The sequence below is a fragment of the Meleagris gallopavo genome, chromosome 6, assembly GCF_000146605.3.
Source record: "Meleagris gallopavo isolate NT-WF06-2002-E0010 breed Aviagen turkey brand Nicholas breeding stock chromosome 6, Turkey_5.1, whole genome shotgun sequence".
NCBI classification, from domain to species: Eukaryota; Metazoa; Chordata; class Aves; order Galliformes; family Phasianidae; genus Meleagris; species Meleagris gallopavo.
In genome coordinates, this window is record NC_015016.2 from 23,139,021 (window position 1) to 23,161,733 (window position 22,713).

Below are 22,713 nucleotides of genomic sequence, written 5' to 3' on the forward strand. Positions count from 1 at the left end.
TTTTTTTTGTTTTTTTTAATGAGCAGGAAGTTTTCTTTCTCTAATCAAAACTAGATAACTTAAATATTTTTCTTTGGTAATATCCTGACATTGTCTATGAATAGGGACCTCCAGAGGAAAAGATAAGTGCTAACGGCTGCTTATGTCAGCCTGTTCCCAAAAGAGAGATCATCTGTCCAGCAGACATCAGAGGCAGTCTGCCTGACAGAGGAGCATGTGCACAGAAACCAGACTGCAAGATTGGGACCTAAATAAGATGGTAATCTTTGATTCTCAGTCATTGTCATCACTTACTCTGTTTATTTCAGTGTTTGAGATTTGACAGTGTGCCATCACTGGGAGTTTTTCTTCCTGTAGAATGTTATTGGCTTGTTTGAAAAACAACAAGAAAAAGCAGTGGTTTTTTTTTCACTTCTTAGGAGTTTTGATAACAGTTCTTAAGTAAGTCATCCCCAAACTGTGTTCACAGCGGTATAAACAGGGTTGGGAATCCAAGAAGTGGGGTTTTGACTATGGAAGCAGTTGTCTTAAGGTTACTTGTGTTTCAGGAGAGGCAGCATGGTTCATAAAGCAGATGGCACAGGAGGGATTGCTCAGGGAAAGTTTAGACTTAGTAAAATCTCAGAAATCAGATTAAGTGGACAGATGGAATTCTGCATTAATATGCTAACATGGTAAGGTTTTTTTTGTTTTTTTTTTGTTTTGTTTGTTTGTTTTTTTTTGTCTTTTATTTCACTTTCCCAAATAATAACCTTGAAGATGCTGGTTTTTCGTTATATAGCTGACAATAAATTTAGTACTAGGAAAACGGAGTTACACTTAAGCAGCTGTTTTCACTGTATCTGGTAGTTTAGGTTTGCTCTCATTTGAAAAACAGGCTGTGATTGTTTTTCAGTTTTTTCAGTGATTGCTGAGGGAAGACAGAAATACAAGGAGTTTAGGCTAGAGTAACTTGCTTGTCCATGTACAAACAGCAGCCTTGATCTTCATGGGATTTAACGCTGTATTTGCTGCATTCCCACTTACCTGCTTTTCCCGCTTTGTTTAGAAATTCCCAAAGATAGTGTTGCATGGTTTTCCAGGCTGCTCAATTTATTTAATGGCTGTAGGAGGCCATTTCTGCCTGCAGTGGTAGGCAGGGGCACACGTTCTTTTTGCCCATTCAGACAAGTTATGTTCACTAGTGGAAATGAGCAGTGAACACAACCAGCTCTTGCCCTGAAACACTGCTGTAAGAACACAGTGGCAGGACATATGTGTGCTGGTGGCGGCAGATGATTGCTGGCTCTACCTGTGCATGCCCAAGAGGTACTGGGAGCCAACAGGGCACCACAGGCAAGACAGCTCAGGTCCAAAAGAGTCCCATTCACACCGTACTGGTCAGGAGCCAGGTGTATTAGAGCTATAGGCATAGCCTGTTGTGAATGTGGCTGGCGTGTCTGGGGCATGAGAGTGGTCAGAGTTGTGAATTCACCAGCCTGGAATCTGTTACCTCAGCCATCTCTGCTTGGCAGCGTAGCAAAGAAGCACGAGCACTGGCCATATGCCTCCAACTTCCAGGACCTTCCTCATCACACTTCTGAAATTTACTGCAGAGGTTTGTTTTCATGGTAATCTTTCTTTATAGATAGTTCTTATCACTGTCGATGTTTTAGAGAGTTTTCTTCAACAATTTAAGTTTAAAGCTTGTGGTCATTCTGTTGCTGTGGGAATAAAAGTGATAACGCAGGTTCAGTGTTCATGACTTCACTGCTGCATTAGATAAGGAAAAGAAGCTGCTGTGTGAGAGAAAAACTTAATTTAAGCAAATGATGTACATTTCGTGTGTATGTCAGTGAAGATAATGCATGAAAAGAAAGCAGGGCTATTCAAGCTGCTAGGATCTTCTCTCGAGGAAAAAAAAATCTAAATAAAAGAGAAGTACCAGTGATTTAGTAGCAGGACATCAGGACTTCTTCAGGCCTTCATCACTGTCATTTGGAAACAGCATTTTGGAGACTCCTGTCTTTCCTTGTCAGAAAGAGATAGTTGCAGGCTGAAGCTTGTATATAGGGAACTAGAGCACGAAAGAGAAATGAACTTCCTTCTGGAGATACTCATGGCTGGCTACCACTCTTAATCACTTAATCAATTTTAGTCATAGTTCCTATTCTATAATTTTGTCTATAGGGAATCAAATAGGTTTGAAACTTGAGTTATTTCTAATCTTTTTCTTTGATTACTATTTAACAGAGAGAGCAGTATAGCACCATGGTTCCTTGTTATGTATGGTTGCTGTAGGAAAGGCTTACTTACATGTTACTGAGACTGGTTATGTATGGTGTTCAGCTTGTCTTACTCACTTGCTTTTCTTTTAATACATGATCCATTATTCTTAGCCACATCTGTTCTGAGGAATTTTATCACAGTAGCTATCTGACTTTAGATCTAAGTGTTTCTATGGGTTCTGAAAATAAAAACTTGCATTGCTTTTTGTCTTCATGTTTGTAAATATATATAGAATTCGCAAATATATAGGTACATATGAATACCTCCTTTTATTATTGTGGCTTTCATATGCATGAAATGCCACAAGTTTTTTGGTCATCAAGCAAGTTTTCTAAGGGAGTATTCTGTATATATTCACCAGTGTAGGTACACTATTTTTTCAGTATATTTTGTTTTCTTTGACTATTAAATGTGAAACTGGGAACAAGTCCAGAATCTTTAATAGCTAAAATGTATTTCATGCTGATCCCCACCAAATTGCCAAGTTTTATGGTGAGGGCTGTGATGTTGATGAATTTCTCTAATGGGGTTTTTGTTCTGGGCTGCCTGATATTAATACTTTTGCATTCTAGGATTTAGACAGAAGGTCTCTGCTTATTAAAGGACCAAACATCTTTATAGCTAAAATGCCCTTAGGATAGAGATACTGATATTTTGAAGGATTGTATTAGATCACAATGTCCTTTTTTAAATTTTATATTGCTGTGTTATGTTTCTCAGCTTACTCAGCTGTGTCATTTCACTACTGAAATTCACAACCTAACTTCTGTTGACCTCTTCATTGTTCTTCTTGATGTGATGTCTTGCTGTTTTATATGAAAATAATTTCTTAATACCCTAATATGCAGTATTAGTATAATAAAACTTTATCCCCAATACTGTTCCATAGAAATTAATATGTTTCTGAAAACATATGAAAATAAAGTCCTGTTCTCATTTCTGGGCAGAACATGAAGAAATGAGTTGTGCATGGAGTGTGAACATCTTGCTTGTTAGTGGCTGCATTTCCATGACACCAAAAAGAGGGATTTCACAAAATACTGTCCAGCACAACCTTGTGAGATGAAGTAAGCTGAGGGAGGAAAGTTCAGGCAGGAACAAGATAATTTCCAAAGGTGAATGCAAGGTCAAGAGTGTTGGGAGAAGGGGAGAGAAAAGAAATAATACTCACTTAGGAGAATGGGGCAACCATAAAGGAAACAATCCAAGGACTGGTCTGGTTGAGGCCATTAGAGCATTGCTGGGTCTTTTCAGTGCAGCACTGCATTTAAGTCATAGCTATTGGAGAGGCAACAGCTGCTACTTACAGCATAACACAGAGGAACTGTTGAAGGCAAGGAAAAATACCGATATAGTAGGTCCCTTTCTGAGGGACCATCTTGCACTAGCCACTTTGCTTTGTGCAGCAAAAGCTTTGTGACAGTGTATGGTTTAATCACAGGAGTGTCTTAAAGTGAACAAATACTGTGCATCTGGAAACATTTAAACAAGCAATTAGTTTCTGGGAAGAGGGTACGTTACTCAAGTAAAATGTAGTTCATTGTGTTGGCTTCTGACTGTATGTCTGCAATGTATGATGCTCCTGACTGGCTTACCAATCACTTTTCCACCATTTACACTCTCCAATTGTGCATGGGGATGGGTAATTCACTTGTGATATCTGCTGGCCACTTCTGACACTAGGTGCTGCGATGTATTTATTCCTTCGGAAGGAAGGCAAGTGAACAGAGAGGCAGGCAAGGTGTTTCTCTTTTGTCCATTGCTAGCACTTTGCATCCTGTTTGTGCCCTGTTTGTGCCTTGTTTTGAGGATAAGGGCCTGATCCTTTGGGATTTCACTGCCCTGGTTAAGCATCAGCAGAGAAGCCCAGTACCAACTGGAAGGTTCAAAATCTCTGTCTGTATCACAGCCTGCATTCCCCTGGGCTTTGCTCACTCCTCGTGACTGCTTGATTAAAGAATCTTAGAATGGCCTGGGTTGGAAAGGATAACAGTGATCATCCAGTTCAACCCCTGATATGTGCAGGGTTGCCAACCACCAGACTGGGCTGCCCAGAGCCACATCCAGCCTGGCCTTGAATGCATCCAGGGATGGGGCATCCACAACCTCCTTGGGCAACCTGTTCCAGTGCTTCACCACCCTCTGTGTGTTCTTTTGCTGCCCAGAGAGATATGTCCCTGGAGAGGAGTGTAAGATACAACTCACTTCCCAGCTGTGTCCTCTCCCCACCCAGCTGGGCTGCTTGTGAGGCAAGGCCCTGTGCTCAGTATGATGTTAGGCAGCGTGTGTGTTTAGTTAGGATGCTACCATGAGGCTGACATGTGATTCATCAGCTGAATATTGCCTGCCACAGGGGATGTGCTGCCAACTATGTATGGGTAATAGGTACAACACACGTCTTCAAAGGTAGGATTAGCAGTAGGGCAGTAGTTTAGGGCCACAGCACATGGTCAGCCTCATGACAAAGCCTGCAGAACCTCTAAAGAGCAGCTGCCTGAATTGGAGAGTTGCAGGCCAGGAAGAGAGGCCATAGTGTCACCAAAGTTATAGGTTAGCAGTTAACTCCATGTCTTGGTGGCTGTTGCTGTGATAGTATGTTCTAAGTTCTGCTTCCTGCAGAAGCTGCTCTGATTATGATCACTATGGTTATTTGTCATTACAGAAGTAACGCTGAAAGTCCACGTGAGCGATGCCAGCACACATCAGCCAGTAACGGAAGCCTTCATTGAGATTTTTACCAACCAAATCTCCATTGCATCTGGAACCTCAGGAGCAGATGGCACTGCCTTCCTCAAGTTTCAGTATAAATTGGGCAATCAGCTGATAGTGACTGCTAGTAAACATGCCTATGTGCCAAATTCTGCACCATGGAAACCTGTAAGATTGCCTGGTAAGAGATCTTTATTTTTGTTCTGAGGTAAGATTTTGCATCTAAAGGAAGTTATAATTTTGTATGATGTATTTTAATGCTTGCAGTCCTGGGTGGTAGGAAGAATATCTGTGAGTTGCAGAAATGTGAGGTTCCTTCCTCAGCTAAGCTGTGGCATCAGGGCTGTGCAAAGATCCTCACTCCTCCTACCTGTCCTTGATATGTCAGTTTTCAAACAACTGTTGATGCTCTTACAGCTCCACAGAGCATATAAATCTACTCCAGATCTTTTTCTTTATAGGAATTCTGTTTTTAAGTGCTCTGTTTCAACAGCTGTGATGTACTAGTTCTTTTATCTCCCAAGGTGTAGCAACAACTGTTGTGCTGTAGGCTGTACTTTACAAAACAGCCCTGGACTTTCAGCTCTTGGCCATGTCCCATAGGACTGTTTAAATCTGCAGCTATGTTATCCAGATGTAAAGATTCTTTCTAACATAATTAACATGATTAATTTCATCAGCAGATAAATATAATAATAATACTTAAATGATATTTCTTGTCCGAATGGCTCAAAATTTTGTCCATCTTTAAGGATATTCAGGACTCAGCTGGACATCCCCAAGCATGGTTAAAGCAGGTGACTTCCAGAGATCCATTCCAACCTTATTCTATTTAGAAACTTTCTTAATGTGATTTTTTTTTTTGCCTGTTTAAATAAGATGAAATGCAGCTTCCTGGTGTATTTAACATACTCCTTAACACACAATCGTAGATGGTTAGAGCATGCCGTAACCTTTTCTTGTCTCTTGTCTCATATCTTTCTCACTCACACCATAGATCTTTCAAACACAGCATATTCTTCCTGGGCCTGGAATTTATTGGTTAGGTTTTTTTCTTGTTGCTTTTTCTTAAATATTGATTTTGAGGGGAGGGATTCAAGCACGGTATTGTTTTGGTAAGTCATTGAAGATTAAAGAGCTGTAGATATATACAGTTTCCACAAAATCTTTATTTCTACAGCTGAAATCTGAGCTTTACTCAGAAAATAGATTCCTTTCACCTTTATCTTCCTCCATTGAAACTGGCGGATCGTTTGCCACTGATTTAATTGGGAGTAGAATGCTTTCTGTACCCTAAACTTAATCCTTCCTTTGATTAAAGAAACAACAAGTTACAACTTGATACCCCTCATGTTGATTTAATTGGTTTGTTCTTGGAAATGTGACACAGAAGTTCAAACCCTAAATACTTAGGCTATTATTTTTTATATTGTAAAGCTTCAATGTCTGGTGTTTAACAAACTTAGTATTTATATTTAAATGCTCCCCTATTATGCTTGTAAGTAGCATAGCATAGTTTAGAAAATGGAAAATTTTGTTTTTAGTGGTTTTAATCTGGGTTCAATGATGGGGAACAGTCAGCATATTTAAATCTTGATTCTGCAGTGTACATTCTGGGTACACACTTGCAGCAGGATCTTCATTTCCTGAAAAAAACAGTACTTGTAGTCATCGTCCCACAAACCAGATATGCCATTCTGAGCAGCGTTCCACCCACACCAGTGGTTTAAGCTCACGTGCCATCCTGTATGCTGTGGTGAATTAAATATATAGGGATTTATTTTACCACTTCAATGTGGAAATGATAACCCCAAGCTGGGAGTAGCTTTGAAAGCTGTAGGGTGGTAATGTTTAAAGCATTATAATAGAACTTTTTTGAGGGATCACAATTCCTCCATCATAGGCGATATACATTAATTATGATCGTAGTTGAAAGACTGTGCAGCCACTGATCTTATGGTAGCTTTAAGAACCTAACGTTAAGGATTGTCCTCCTAGTTCAGCAGGAATAAAGTTTTCTCATATTAACCAAAATAATTACTAGCTCTTTACCACTTAAGAAGGAAGATTATTTATTTACATAATGATAAATGGTAGGAAGAAAAGATTAAGATCTCTTTTTCCATTGAACTATTTATCAGGAGAGCCATGACTCTGCTTATTAACGGTTCATTAGTTTAACATCACTTGAGTTGTTGAAGTGTTCATGATGGAAGATGTGCTTCTCTATCTCTTCTTGCCTACACATAGATTTTTCTTTATAAATAATTTGAAAGAAAATAAAATTGCAACTATTAGTGTATATTTAAGGAGATTTTTGGGGGAGAGGGAAATTACTGAGCTATCCCAATTCAGACTAGTGGTAGTGTCGACCAACACATACCATGGGAAAAAGTAGTCCTAGGATCAGAGAATGCTTGCCATGTTTCTGAGGGAGGAGACCTCATCTGGGAAGTGGTAGCTGTGCAGAAGACATGTAAGATGTAGTGGATGTATGGTTGACAATGAGCTTCTGATATAGCACTGCAAGAAGAGAGAATAATCTGTAAAATAAGGAAAAATAAGGACTAAGAAGATGGAGCATACTATTTCAGCATTTTCTCTTGGTGAAGCCACTCTGGTAAATGCATGTCTAATTCTGGATCCAGAATTCAAGAGGAATGTTTAAAACTGCAGAGGTATATCAAGAATGATTTAGGATTGAAAAATATGGCAGTTAGGGAAAGACTTATACAGGCTTGATTTATTTGGTTCAGCATAGGAAAAGTCCTGGGGTGATTTTGCATAGTCCTCAGCACCTGCACAGAGAAAAGGAGGTGTGTAAGAAAAATATTTTGTCCAGCAGGACTTGATTGAGAAGATGTTCAATACATTTTAGTAGGTAAAAAGACACACAGTTTAACAGCCATTGTAATTAGTTGCTAGAATGCTGGTGTTGTGGTGTATTCTTCACCACTGGACACTTTAGAAAAAAACTGATAAACTGAAAAACATATTGTAGAACAGCTAAGTGCAGCTATTGGATCTGAAGCTATTGGATCTGAAGCAGTAATTAATTCAGGAAAGACTGAGAGTGAGTGGATCATCACAGTGAGTGAGAGTGGATCATCACAGTGGTCCTTCTGGCTTTAAAAACGATGTTTTTCTGTCTTTGTCATGCTGAAAAAAGATTATGCAGAAGAACCCATGGGAAGTTAGGAATTATCTATGCATTATAATGGGATGTATACATAAAACGTTGGTGTGGTTTATTGTGTTGAGCTCCCCAGGGTGTCTAAGTTATATTAGCTTTCTTCATACAAATTAAGCTACTGAACTAAGAACAAACGCATTTTGTACTTGTGACCGTGGTGCTACTTACAGTAGGCATCCTTACTTATGCTGCATAGATGTTTCACATGCAGAGCATTTGAAAGAAAATTCTCAGCTGTAATTGCAATAGCAGTGTGGCCTCTCTTGTTTCTAACATCTATGCTAGAATAGTTCAGTGGAAGGACCCTATGCATACCAGATCCATCTGCCTGGTAACTTGAGGGCTAACCAAAAGGAATTAATGAGGGCATTGTCCGAATGCCTCTTGAGCACTGACAGGCATGGGGCACCAGCCACCATGCTAGGAAGCCTGTTCCAGTGCTTGAGCACCCTAACAATGAAGAAATTTTTCCCAGTGTCCAGTCTGAACCTCCTGTGGCACGGCTTAGTGCCAGAGCTACAGAGAGTAATGAGGTTATCTCAGCCTGGTCAACCCAAGTGCCAGAGCCCCTCCTCACAGTCTAGGCCTTCCAGCCCTGTTACCCACTTTGTTACCCTCCTCTGGACACTTTTAAGGGCTTTAACATCCTTTTTATATCATATTGCGGAGCCTAGAACTGCATGCAGAATTCAAGATGAGGCCACACCAATGCTAAATGCAGTGGGATGATCACCTCTTTTGACCAGCTGGCCGTGCTGTGTTCAGTGCAACCCAAGATGTGATTTGCCCCTTGGCTGCTAGGACACACTGCTGGCTCATGCTGAGCTGCTCTCCTGCCGCTCAGCTCCTATCTGTGCCTGTGTCCAGCGTTGCTCCATCCTGTGCAGCACCTGGCATTTACCCTTGCTGAATTTCATGCCATTGGTGATTGCCTGCATGGTCTCTGGTATGAAAGAAGGCATGTTCACTGAGGGAAATTTTAAAACCATCTGACAATCTGAAGAACTTGTGCTGTTCTTCTGTTCATCAGTTTTGGAAATGTTTTCATGAGCTTGTGGTCACCTCAACATGGAACAAGCACTTCACAGATGCAAGTATGGGATAGTGCCCAGGTATCAAAAATGACTAGTCTGTATTCATTTCCTCCTGTCTTTCTATCTTTGAAAGCCAAGCATGAAGCACGGGGAGTTCTAATTCTTACTGTGTCCATAGGTACGTGTTTTTATGGGTGCAGGAATAGACGTTGTCAGTGGCTAAGTCTGTGTGTAATTATGGTCTTCTGGTTTGGAAAGTTTGGAATGAATTTGTTAATTTTCACTCTCTGGGCGTGTATGCATATATACCCTCCCAACACACCAGCACCCACCCACCTACCTTCTAAGGAACGTCTGCATCCAATGGCATGCAGATTTCTTGCAGCAAGTGCCATTTAACTATCCCTTTTTGTGCAACATGATAGAATGACACTGATTCTGCTATATGTAGAGGTTCCGTACTGTAGGTAGTGACTCAATATAGACATGCTGTATTTTAGAGCCAGTTATTTAGACTTGCCATACGTTGCATTTCCTTATGACTTTTTATGTAAGCGTCTCAAAGTATTTATAAGTTAAGTTTCATTAAAATTTTTCTTATGTAAGATGTATATAATTTCACAGAAAAATTAATTCAGTCGGATTCAGTGTTTCACTCATCTTTATGTAATGACAAGTCCTTTTGTGGAGCTGGGAATATAACCTGAAACTGTGCTTTTCACTGTACCCTTCTGTACTTTGAGCTGCCATGCATGACTTTATTTAGATTGGTAAATGCACATAGTTTCTCTATATCATATCTAATATATAGATCATATATATATCATATATAATATGATTTTAGTTTTGGTTGCCTGTTTTTGCAAAATAAAATTGAGTGTTCTGTTGTTATCAAATTTTGTTTGTGAGATATATCTCACTTAAACGACTTCTCTTCCACAGTCTTCTCTTCACTGAGCCTTGGCCTTCTTCCTGAACGCTCAGCTACTCTAATGGTCTATGATGATGTAGTCCAGATAGTCTCAGGATTTCAAGGTATGCTGATTTTTGGAAGATGTAATTGAAACTTAAATGATATTTCAAACAAAAAAGATACCAGTCTGGTACTTTTAGAACTATAGTGTGGGTGAGAGTAGTATTTTATGTGGAATTGTTATGAGTTCCCTGAGGAGTGTTTCTCTCTGGGGGGATTTTACTGAATTGATTAATAGCAAAATTCATCCCTAATTGCTGTAACTAGGGAATTCAAGATAGTTGGTAATAAACAGGCTTGAACTTCAGTATGCCATTTGAGAACTACAGATTAAATTTCTTTTGTTATCTACTAGATGTTAGATCATCTAATTTCATCTAATCATCCTTGCAGTAAACATTTTCTGGTGTTCTTATTGCCTAAGAATTTTCTCTGATTTTAATTTTTCTTGTCTCCTGCTGTGAGTGCTAGAGGCATAGAGAAGTTGGAAATACCTCACATGTGTATTGCTAATATATAAACTTGCTTTCCTTAATTACTTCCTGTGAATCCCTTAGCAGACTAACTGCAGTCCCACATATTATGGTGAAACCCACTGTATTAGTAGAATAAAATCTGGATCCCCTTTCCATAAGGCCAAACACAGAAGTAAAAGAAAGTGTAGGTACTATCAGTCAGATGAGCACAGTGCAACTTCTGAATTACACAGTAGGTCATCAGCATGTTCATCTAGTCCATCAGGGATCCACCTCCCTTAGCACAACTGACCTCATATGCTGAGTTAAGTCTGTTAACACAAGAACAGAACTTTTTAAAGATACCTTAATAAGACAAAACAAAGGGACATCCTTCCTGTGAGCACTCCTAATTGGGCATAAACTGTCTTATTCACATGGATTAAGAGTACTATAATGTTAAACTCTAGCAGATAGTTAAACAGGGGAATAGTACCTTCAGTAATACTAAGAGATAACCTTATTTCATAGCTAAGGCAGTATAATACAAATATGACTTCCTAATATCTATTTTTAGGATAGAAGCCATCCAGATACAGTGGGCTTTTCATTAATGATAGCAGTAAATATGACTGACGTTGAAAAAGCACCAAACAAATTACATAGCTGCTGGAATGCTCAGGAAGGGCTAGAGAGCAATACAGCTGTGATGCATATATTCTGCTGCTTGAGAGATGACATTAAATAATGGAATAAATGAGATGGACAGTGGGCCATGTTAAATCATAAGGGATTCCACTGGGCAAACCATAAAACATTGTTTGCTAACAGTATTCTAACAAGGTTAAGTAAATACTCAATTCTCATGCACATGTGCTAATATTACACAGCACACTTAAAAGAAAAATACTCATTTTTACAATCTCCTTTCTTAAAAAAAACAAAAAATTAGGCACAAAAACCAAGCAGGAACATGTAAGGGCTAGAGGGACATTTACCAGCCAAGTGAGGCTCTTAAATAATGTAATCTTGCTTCCTTCCGTGAGTTGATTTAAGGCATATTTGAATTAGCATAATATAACTGATTATGATGGTATAACAGGGAAGGAAAATAAAGAAAGAAAATGTTACCCAGAGTATTCTAAGAATTGGAATTTGGACTCCCCTTTTTACACAGTAAAAACTATTTCAGGTACCAACCCATACTCCTTTTCTTGGGAACTGTCTTATGATGAAACCTAACTGAAAGGCAGCTTGGACATTGTACCAGCGTTTGAATGAAGCCTCTCTAATCTTGATCCAAAATTCTTGTGACCTAGTTTTTCTCTATAACTTCTCCAATTTATTTCCCAGTTATTTCAAGCTGCTGCAAAAGAGTTGATCAGGAGTCACCTTAGTGCAGAAAAGAGAGCAAAGCAGAACTTATTATACTAGGAACAGACTGGGAACACTGGTGTTTGAAGCACCAATCAAAGGAAAAGAAAGGCATGTCTAGTACAGTAAGTTACTGGTTGTTTTTGAATAATTAATCAAGTAAGCAACTTATTATGCAATTGAGAAGTTGTGTTAATGCAGCCAACCTCATTTTCATGATGGCCTTACAATCCTCTGCAGCATCCTGTCTGTAATTGCAGAAGATAGAGCTTGCCAGCCCTGGGTCATTTAAGTTATTTAATACCAGCGAGCGAAGAGCTGAACTTCTGCATTCAGTGCGTGGGAACTATATTGGTACCCTCTATCTGTCTCTGACATATGAGCAATCAGGGCATTAATAGATTGTATTTCAAATATTACTTCACATAGACTGAAGCTCAGCTGCCAGTGTGGTGCCACGTGTCACACATCCTGCACGGCAGGGGGTGCCTCATAGGAGCTCCTTGAGATGTGCGCTGGAAAATGGGAAATGACAGCTTTAAAATCATGGTTAATGTGTTGGCAAGTAGATGTCTAAAGCAGATACGATCAGTGCTCAGAGTCCTAGCTCTTATGGCACTCACTGAGTGGAGGGATCTCATGTGCGATTTTTATAGTGAAGTCTATTTGGGTGTGATTTTGTTTTTGTAAGTCAAAACTAGACATCTTTAATAATAAAAGCTGTAATATTGACCTGTTCCCCATGGTAAGTGCTGACTTGCTGAAAAATGCTGTTAAAGAATCTGGTTGGCATAAATGTGTTTTACCATTCCTTCAACAAGTCTATTCCCAGTCATAAGCCCTAATGTGCCCTATGACCTCTGCTAAAGAGTGCATTGGTGTGTAGAGAGAGATGGCAGCTGGGGAACTGGGGCAGTGTGCTGGTGGCATAGCAGTACGCTGGATGGGAAAGCAGTGTTCCTGGTGTAAAGAAAGCCCTGCTTGGGAAGCCTTCACTGTTGTACCTAGATCTCTAAACACCTACTAATGCATTAACCATCTGGGAGGCACTGAGAGGTGAATATCTTTGTTCCTATTTTTAGAGAAAGGAAGAGCAAGATGCAAAGGATGAGCGGCTTGTTTGACATTCTGGTTCCTAGAAGGGAACCAGATTCCCTGAGGCGTTTCAATATCAAAGAGCTTGTTAATCTAGGATGTGAATTAAGTAGTTATTCTGCACTAATTCTTTGTATCTATAAGTACAGACTATCTACGCAGGAGGCTATTTCTGAGTAGCTTACACCTTAGAATTTACATCCAAATTCAGTGTTGTGCAAGTTTCCTGTTGAGTTTGGGACTTAGCCATGAACATTTTGCATTGTCTGTAGAATTCAAGAAATAGAGGTTTGCTTTGCCCTGGGAGCACTTTGCTGTCCCAGTGCTACAAAATAATCATTTTTAAATAGAAAACTCCAAAGCCTGCCCATTAATTACTGTGTTTATAGATTGAACAACAGTTATTTTCTTTTTAATGCTTAATTACTTGTATCTTCAGAAATACAATGCCAGTTTTTGGCAACTCAATTTTTCTTAATCAGATATTTAGACAGCAGAAAATCTAAAATTTTACATGGAACAGATAACAATAATATTCTTTTCTTTGTCGCATTTTTTTTTCTCTTTTGTTACTATGGATGCTTATCAGCATGGGACTTATGAACCTGCACAGCAGTGTGGTCAGTGATTTCTGAGTTTGAACAATTATGTCCCTAGGTACAGCAAACCTATGATATTATAAAGCAGAAGGGCGATGAGTCTTCCCTGAGTTGACTTCAGTCAATTCATTTAGAGTGTTGTCATTTTCCATTTAAACCTAGACATTGACTAAGAGAGATTTCTTCCCACTTCACTGGTGTGTTTTTCAATGACTATCGTAAACATTTAAGAATACTGCTAGTTTTAAGATCCTTCTGTAAATACTTCCAAGTTTCAGTTTTTTTAAAAAATATTTGACGGCTTATTCTTGCAGAATTACCAAAGAAATGACAGCTAAGTAATAATCACCTGTTTGGAGATACTTGCCTGCCAACTAGACTTTTTTTTGCTGGTAATGCAAAGTTTGGTCTCTTTCTTATAGCTAGAGCTCCTGCTGGAAAACAGTTCAAGAAAAGATGCCAGTCACTTGGCTAATGACATTGGTAGCTGTAAATTTCAGGAGTTGAGTCAAGCTCTTTGATTTTTGTCTCAGTGAAGTCAGGTCAAAGCTGCAATCTCAGACTAATAGGGGAAAAGAAGCAAAACTATTTTGAGTTGACATATTTGAACCACATTGTCAAATGTAAAGAAAGGGGGAAAAACCTGTTAGTTTTTGTGCTCTGGGGAAGAGTTCTTTGAGTGTTCAAAGTGAGCTCTGGAGAACACAATAGCTTCTGATTTAAAAACTAATTTGCATTAGAAATTTGCAGATGGAGTTTTGCTGTGTGTTGCTGAACAGTATTAGTGGTAAGCAGGCATTGGAAAAGTCCATTGACTTTGTAACCCAGGATTTAAATGAGACTTAAAATGAAATAGTACATGAAGCAGTTCTAAATTCTGTTGCAGTAAAGACCCCCCAGTTAGTACCTAGCAACCTTGGAAAAACTGCTAAAACTGTACCAGAAGAAGGAAAAATGAGGAATTACATGCTAAGTAATCTGTTTCTGTTTATATGTGTTCTTTGCATGGGAAAGTATGGAAACTGTTTTCACCCAGGCTTTGTCAAGAGAATATTTTTATCCAGTGGCTTAAATCAAAAGTGACTGTTATCTAGTACATAGCCAAAGCTATGCAAAACCAAAATGCAGAAGTTACATAAGTTAATTGGGACTGCAAGTAGAATTGTTGTTTCATAGAACTTCACTTCAAAGAGTGTAAATTTATCTTGCTATTTCAAAAGAGACAAAATGTAAACAGAAATGGTGAACTGGATACTTCTCTGAGCTTTCACATGCGTCACCTCAAATTTTGTTTTCATTTCAGTGACATTAATTAAAAGAAGCATGAAATTTGAGGTGATCCGAAGAAATAGCATAGTTAGAAAAGCTTCTGACGTTATCTGCCTGAACAGTTTTACTCAGAGATACTTCTAGGAAAACAATGGCAATTGCAAAATAAACACAAAAGTACTGGTTTTCCTCCATGTGTGCTACAACTTTCAGATGTCTGTCTTTATCAAGTAATTTTTACTTTAAAAAAAACAACTTGTTAATGTGCTTCCATAAATATGAATGCCTAAATATTCTGCCCACCTTGGATATAATGTCATTTTTAATTTTTTTTAGGTGCACGGACTCAGCCACAAGTTCACTTTCAGAGAAGATCAGTGAAATTACCGGAGAACACCAGCTATAGTGATTTGACAGCGTATCTGACCGCAGCCAGTTCACCCTGGGAAGTGGACAGTTTCCCTTACTTGCAGGGGTTGGATGGAAATGGAACAGGTAACTCATCACTTCGGTTTTGCTCTGATTTCATGTCGGTCCAGGAACCAACTAACTTTTGACCATGTAATTTTTTCCATCCCATTACAATAAACATTCTTTAAAATTTGGATGGCATTATTGGTTCAACTGCTCTGTCAAAATGCTGTTCTAATGAGGAGTTTTGTTGTAACAGAATTCACGTGGTATTGGCATCAGCTGTTTTTTGTGCTGATAATCATAGTTGTAGGAATAAGTGTTTAAATTAACGCAGGTCCCTCCTAAATGGAAGAACTGAATAACACAGAGAAGGATTCCCGACCTTGGAAGGACAGAGAAGTTTGTTACAGTTGTAGTTTTGAGCTAAGTCTCCAAACTTGTCATTTTGCATTTGCACATATGAAAACAGATTAATGTGAAGGAGAAAAAGAGAATATTTATATTGAGGAGGTGATAACATTTCTTGTTCAATCTGTATATAAAAAGAGCTAAAAATCCTAAATATCAAGGATTTCATAACGTTATTTCACCTAAGAGTTCTTTCATTGTCTTTTAAATTACTTTTGAATCTAGCTTTGGCCAAAAACTGCCAATTCTTGTAGAACCAAAGGAAAAGTACAAACTGTATTAAATTCAGAGCCACAATACATTTTTGTGATTGCGACTGCTTGTAATTCTTCTTGCACTTCTCGTTTAGTTTTGGCTGTAATGATTAGTGTTGTGTAGGCTAAAGAAAAATAGATGAATTGGGCATAGAAGGCTTGAAATGCTTCAACTGCTGTGAAAGGAAGAACTGTGTGTTCTCTGTGGCTGTATTGGGTTAGAAAGAAATTAATGAACTTCCAGTGCAGCAAAAGCAATTGAGATGAGGAAAACCTTGCTGTGGTGTGGGTTGTTTAAACTATAAAATCAAATGCTTGAGGCTGTTGGACTGAGTTAGACAATCACCTGTCAGGATGGCATAGGCATAGCAGAGCCTGCTTTGAAGCAGGCTAAAGAGCCCCTTGAGGTCCCTCCCTGCTGTTTCTCAGAATACGTTTACTTGTGATGTTTTGATCTAGGTGACTTTGAATGCTAGGTCATGCGAGTAAAGGGTGTGTGACTGAGCTTTCTAGTTTTCCCTCAGGGTGGAAAAAGAACAACAAGCAAAATAAACTTCCCCTTCCCTTTGTACATATCTGAATATCTCATTTTCTATTACAATTAGAAATGTGTCTGCTACCTTATTCCAATCCTTCTGTCTGCTTCAGTGAGTACATCTCATCCTATTCCTTCACCTGTCATTTCCTCATTCTCATCTTCAACCTTCTGTTTTCTCTGGCTGTCTGTATTCAGACATCTTCTAATATCTCTTATCTCTTTCTAAAAGGAGGGGACGTACTTACCACGTTCATCTCTCTGTCTACTTCCTCACCTCCTTTCCTTTTATCTCTAAACCCACCGAGCAAATTGTTGGATAATGTGTGGAGAATTCCTCTCTCCCAATTCTTTTCTCAGTGCTATGCAGACCAGCTTCCCACGCGTTTATTTAGTGACATTTTGGCATGACCAATTTTCGCAGGAGCTGCACAACCAGGGCATCATCTTCCTCCTGTTTTAACCACCTGGCCTCCTACAAAACAGCTTAATGCACCCTTTTTAGTTGTCTGTATATACAGACTATGAAGGGATCTTCTCTTTTTGAGCATGGATGTCTTTAATTCGACCTTTATTAACCTTCAGTTAAAATTAAGTACCAAAAGACCAAAATGAGTGGCAAATAAATGGGTTCTAATAAACTCTAAAGTCTTGTCTTCTGAATGCTGTAGCATCTACTATGAAATAGTATAAACTATGAATATATTCATATGTGCACTGCAGTATAGATAGCCTATTTTTAGTAGGAGTTTCTCTAGCTGTGGAAACGTTAAACTACAAAGTCCTCACCTTGGATTGACTTCCTTTTCTTCATCTCTGAGTGACATGATGAAGATGTCACCTGAAAAACTTTTGAAGGAATAAAAAATGAGATCATCTGTTGGGGATTTAAAATTTTCTGTTCCAAAGAAAGAAGAAAAATGCAAAAAATTGTAGAATTCCTAATCAACTTTGCTGAATGCTGTCCCTCTACCTAATTGTTCGTTATTGTGTTCTTTCACAGTTTCTTTGTAGGTCTGTAGACTTTGAGAGAGGTCCTCTCATTTGTTTAAATCAGCTCAGTTCTCTGGCTGGTATTTATCCAGAGCGACTTTACAGTTGTTCTAACTAAAACATATTGTCTATGAGTTCAGCAGTTTTTTACAAAATCCTAAATGGATGCTGAAGTAGTAACATGGGCCAGTAAAAATTCATTGCATGATCAAGCGTGTTACAAACATTATGTTCAAACATTTTACTGAAAGTAGTGATCAGCCTATATAGTGTTAGCTTGTTTTCTGTAGTAGTCACTGGCTGGAAAACAGTAGTATGGTTTCACAAAATATCCTTTTGACCACGCTGGGTGAAACCTTCCATGCAACAATGGACAAAGCTGGCTAATTATCATTACTCTTGCTGGGTTTGTAGGGTGTCACGTCTGAGTCACAGTGGATTTTCCTCTGATGTTTTTTAGAGCTCTTTACAGGTCACCAGAAGTCAAAAATGGCAACAAATAAATGAAAGCTGACATTTATTGAAGTCCATTCCCATTTAATCTGTGCATGTCCTCATCAGTTTTACAGCATGTGAGAGTTTCATAAGCATTGATTTTAATTTACCTTCACAATTGATAGGGGACAAATTTATCTTTTTAATGGACATTTATGTAGTGTACAGGATGGCAAACTGAAGGATTTTTTTCCACTTGCCAAAGATCCCTGGATTTCAGAAACTTCATCTCCTAATGTAACTTCAGCCCAGCACAGAGCAAAGGGTCAGTGCTCCTTAAGTAAAAAAGACGCAAGCAGTGTTTTATCGTCAGGATGCATTTTTGGGGCTGGATATTCATTTTTACAGATATTAGGCAGGTATGCTCGATCAAGAGAGGAATGAAATCAAAATTCAAAGCTTTCCTTATCTGAAAATAAGTACGCTATAAAATATAACCTGGTTTTAGATATTTATCTAAAGGTTTCTAAATCTAAAGTTACACTTTTGTCTCTAGGAGTCTGTGTAAGCTAGAAAGTGACCAAGAATTAACAAGAGGAATTTATTTCTTTGATACTGCCTGAGAACTGCAGTGACGTGGGTGCAGGCATCAATGGGACAGCAGTTACAGGTACACAGGGAGGTAGTGGATTAAATAACTTTGAATACAGGAACAACTTTTCCCACCAATTCCCTCTCCTCTGCTTCATGTTGTATGGCTGTAGAGGTACATGCACTGTAGGAGCTCATAATATCCATTCTTGGGTAGGCTGGCATCTTTCCCCTGTTCTGTATTTGAATTGCCAGACCTTATTTTCTATTTTTTTCTGTTACCTCTGTGGCTCTCTCATATGGCCATTTTCATGCACCTGTTTTCTCAGCAGTTCAGGCCCTCTGGTAGCAGTCCTCCTGCCCCTCAGTTTATAGGAGATCAAAGACCAGCGCACTTGGGTCTGCTTCCAAACCTCCTTGGCCTGTTGGCTGTGGAACACTGTCCTTGAAATGTGGGAAAGACATGTCAGAGTAGATGCTGTAGTAAATAAGCCACGTGCAGAGTTACTTGTGGTTATTTCCCATGTCTTTAGCTTGGTATCTCTAGAAGAATTCAAAGAATTTAAAATTTTGGGGTGTTTTGAGGAGTTCTGTCTTTTTTTCTTTTTGCCACCTCCACGCCTTCTGCCCTTTGCTGGTGATGTCCTAACTTTGGTGAGCTGGCTGTCACTGGGGGACATCCAGTTTGGTAAGGGCCATTTCTACAAGCCGTCTGTTATGAGGTCTTGTAAAGCTCTTAGTGCTTTTCCACTGGTGTCTAGAATGTGTTTGGCCTGAGATGGCACTGAGATGCTGTATGTTCCTGAGGACTCCTTGTTGTGATGTGGTGTAGCTGATGGACATGAGCGTTGGGCAAAAATGTGCTTTTACAGGCAGTTTATTGGCATAAATTGGCAGGATTACAGGCAGGGTGTAATCTCTCAGTGTCAACCAAACACCCCCATTCCTTTCCTTACCTGTAGACAAAGATTAGCCCTGTGGCAGGATCAGCAGCTGCAACCACTGCATGCAGCACTTGTGGGCAGGCAGCAACTTTAGCAGCAGAATAGGCTCAGATGGGCTCAAACCCTTGCAGAACTGAATGGTCTGTGTCTTCACTGCTATTGCTTTGAGCTCCAGATCTTGGTTTTAAACAGTACCAGAAACCTTTTTTTCCCTGCATACATACATACATTTTCCTTATTGTTTTCCTGTCATCGATTCATTTGGTTACATAGCTGCAGGGTTATAATATTTCTTTAAATCATTTGTGGGGAAGTAATTTCCACTGGCATACAGTTGAAACATAAAGAATAATTATTATCTTGTATACCTAAAGTAATGCCCTAATAATCCATTTATCTTGGTTTATCTCAGTGGAAGCCCAAACAAAATATATTGTGGCATTCTTAAACATGAGCAATCATGTTTGCAGTGTCCTTGCATATATGAGTGTCATAATGTAGGTTTATACAAATAAGGTGCTGAGATTTTTTTTTCCCTATAATTGTGGCTGTGATGCTTGTATTTATTATTTTACAGCAAATGAAGATTCAAAAGCATATTCAGGAGATTTTTTATCTTCTGTATTTTTCATTTGATTTTGGAAAATTCTGAAGTATATGCATCTTGTTGGTTGTGAGTTTTGTAATGTGGGGAAGATCAATGCTACTTTCCCGTGAGAAATGTATCAATTCAGTGCTGTGATGCTGAACCAAATGGATATGTCTTAAACTTTGGGAAAGTCTGTAGTCATAATTTTCATTCATTCTCTTGGTATAGGAAACAGCACTAGATATGATCTCACCCCTGTCGCTGCAGTCAGTGTCCATCTTCTCAACAGTGATGGTACTCCAGTCCCAGTGAATGGCCCCATCTACGTAACAGTGCCTCTGCCAACAAACAGCAACTTGAAGCACAATGCACACGTTCCAGCCTGGAGGTTTGACCAAAAATTTGGTAGGTCACGTTTAATTATGATTCCCTAGAGGGCTTCATTTATCTGAAACTAATGTCTTAGTAACATTTATTGTCTTATGTTATGTTACATATTAAAGTCTTCATTGGAGTGTACAAAAAGTATGCTTTCTGTCTAAAAGAAGAGAAGATGGAGTTGTTTTGTTCAAGCAATATGTAGTATTTGTGCAAATATACTTGAGTAGCATTCTGTGCCACTTCTTGACAAAAAAATTCATAAATGTAGCATTTTGAAATTATTAAATGTTTTACATAAAACTATCCTGAGAGAACTTGACTTCAGGCAGAGTCTGAGAAACAGAGAGCTGTATCAACTGCAGTATTGAACTGGAAGTCTGGAGAAATGGAAAACTAGTCTTATCTTTGCCACCAGTCAGCTATTTGACCTTTGGACCATCTCTTGTCTTTGTCACTCAGTTTCCTGTCTGACATAGGAAATATAATAACGACTTCTTTTCTAAATCCCTTTGAGGTTGACTAATACCATCAAGAAAGTACGTGTGGGTGAGTTAAAATACTTTGATATGACCAAATACCTAGTTGGTATAATCTGTAAAATGCTGTCCAGTTTTTAAACTGCAGGATAACTTGCTATTGTGGGCAGGATTTCTCCTGAAATCTGTGTTTTAGTCTTTCTCTCTCTCTCTCTCTCTTTCTTTTTTTTTTTAAATAAGGTATTTGTTTTTCCATTGCTAGCTAGTGTCCTATGCTGGCCTTCTTTATACTTTCAAAGTGTAAAGGTCCAAGCATTTAAATCTTGTCCTGGTAATTCCACTTCCACAGTTATTTCACTGTGTCCTCTGAAGTATATAGCAGATGATTGCTACAAAAAAGAAGTCAAGAAAGAAGAATGGAAGGTGAGAAAAGCAGAGGATGTGAGGCAGAGAGGAAGAAAAAGGGAACAGATATGTGGGGTTGTGCAGATAATCAATGGGGCTTTGTCCCTGCAAGGCACAGGTTTTTAGCCAGTTTGTGATCACGTCCAGAAGTGGAACAACCAGCCTGAAACCATTGTGCTGGAGGAAGGGGAGGGGAGGGGGGAAGAGAGAGGTGAAAGGGGAAATAACACTTTTGCTTCCTTCCTGCCTCTGTTTGCTGAAGTAGGTGACTTTTTTTCAAATAGCATGCCTGATAAATCGCTTGTTGGGAATTGGTTGTATTAGAGAGTAAAGCAGTAGGATTTAATAAAGAGTAGTTTTGAATACAGTGCAAAATTGAGTAGTAGAAAAAGTGTGTGATAAATGGATTCAGAGTTTCCCTTAACAGCGGAAATGTTGGTTTTCTTGTGGTGCCCTAGCAGTGCATTTCACTTACCTTCTGCTTGACACTGATTTTGATTTGTGATTCTAGAAAGTATTTTGTTTTCCCTTGTTAAAGGCAAGGCCGGTAAGGCTAGCTCACATTTACTTTCTCCATAAGAAACAGTCCATCCCTAATCCTTCCTGCCAACTGTGTTACATCTGAAGCTTGCCTCACTGCAAGTTACTCACCGCTGGTCAAAACACTCTGATTTTGATTATGGAGCTTTCTCATTTACAGCCAAATTTCCATGTCCTCTTACTATGGAGGATGTATTTTACTGTTACATATAAAGAGCTAGTTACCCTACAGTGTATATTATGTAGTATAGATCAATATGGGTTAATTAATTACTGCTGCAGCTTGAGGCTCCTGGTCTGGACACAAGTTCGTGATAAACTAACGGATCACTTGTGTTGTAGGGAGGAGAAGGCATGAGGACTACTGAACAAAACAAGTATTTTGTCAGGCCACATAACTTCACAACCTCATGGAGAGGAAGGTACTGAAGACATTATCCTTAGGCTCCAGCTCACACTTCAGCTGAAGTAAGCATCTTTCCATGCAACCAAAGACGATGAACAAAGACTTATTTAAGCCCTGATTGCAGCATGCCAGTTCTAGCAGAATTTTGGCCACATCCCAACCAATTTAAATTAGAACAGACTAATTTAATAAGTAGAGCAGTTACTCTATCTTGTATGGGCTGCATTAGCACCCTAAAGGCTGTCAAACTAGCCATATGTAGCACTGACAGGGGGGTACCCTGCCATTCTCTGTGCCTGTTGTGCTTGGAATCTGAAGGGAGGAGGCTGGATTGTGACTGGGATGGCCTCTTACTGGAGAAATGCTTACCAGG

The 22,713-nt window shown here is 39.0% G+C and overlaps 1 protein-coding gene across 1 annotated transcript; it reads left to right on the top strand.

Moving 5' to 3' along the window:
- The first annotated feature begins 241 nt into the window (after positions 1-241).
- On the top strand, positions 242-22,530 carry LOC100546652 (protein FAM171A1-like). Its single transcript, XM_031553899.1, has 6 exons — positions 242-259; positions 4,931-5,158; positions 10,147-10,239; positions 15,306-15,464; positions 20,361-20,537; positions 22,277-22,530. The coding sequence occupies exons 3-6, from the start codon at positions 10,197-10,199 to the stop codon at positions 22,300-22,302; spliced, it is 405 nt and encodes a 134-aa protein (XP_031409759.1). The 5' UTR covers positions 242-259; positions 4,931-5,158; positions 10,147-10,196; the 3' UTR covers positions 22,303-22,530.
- Positions 22,531-22,713: the final 183 nt, after the last annotated feature.

Bases quoted from the DNA above. Each gene is read 5' to 3' on its own strand.
- LOC100546652 (XM_031553899.1), top strand. From the start codon at position 10,197: ATGGTCTATGATGATGTAGTCCAGATAGTCTCAGGATTTCAAG. The intron at 15,465-20,360 runs GTAACTCATCAC...CTCTTGGTATAG, and splicing joins GTTGGATGGAAATGGAACAG to GAAACAGCACTAGATATGAT. The intron at 20,538-22,276 runs GTAGGTCACGTT...CTTGTGTTGTAG, and splicing joins GAGGTTTGACCAAAAATTTG to GGAGGAGAAGGCATGAGGAC.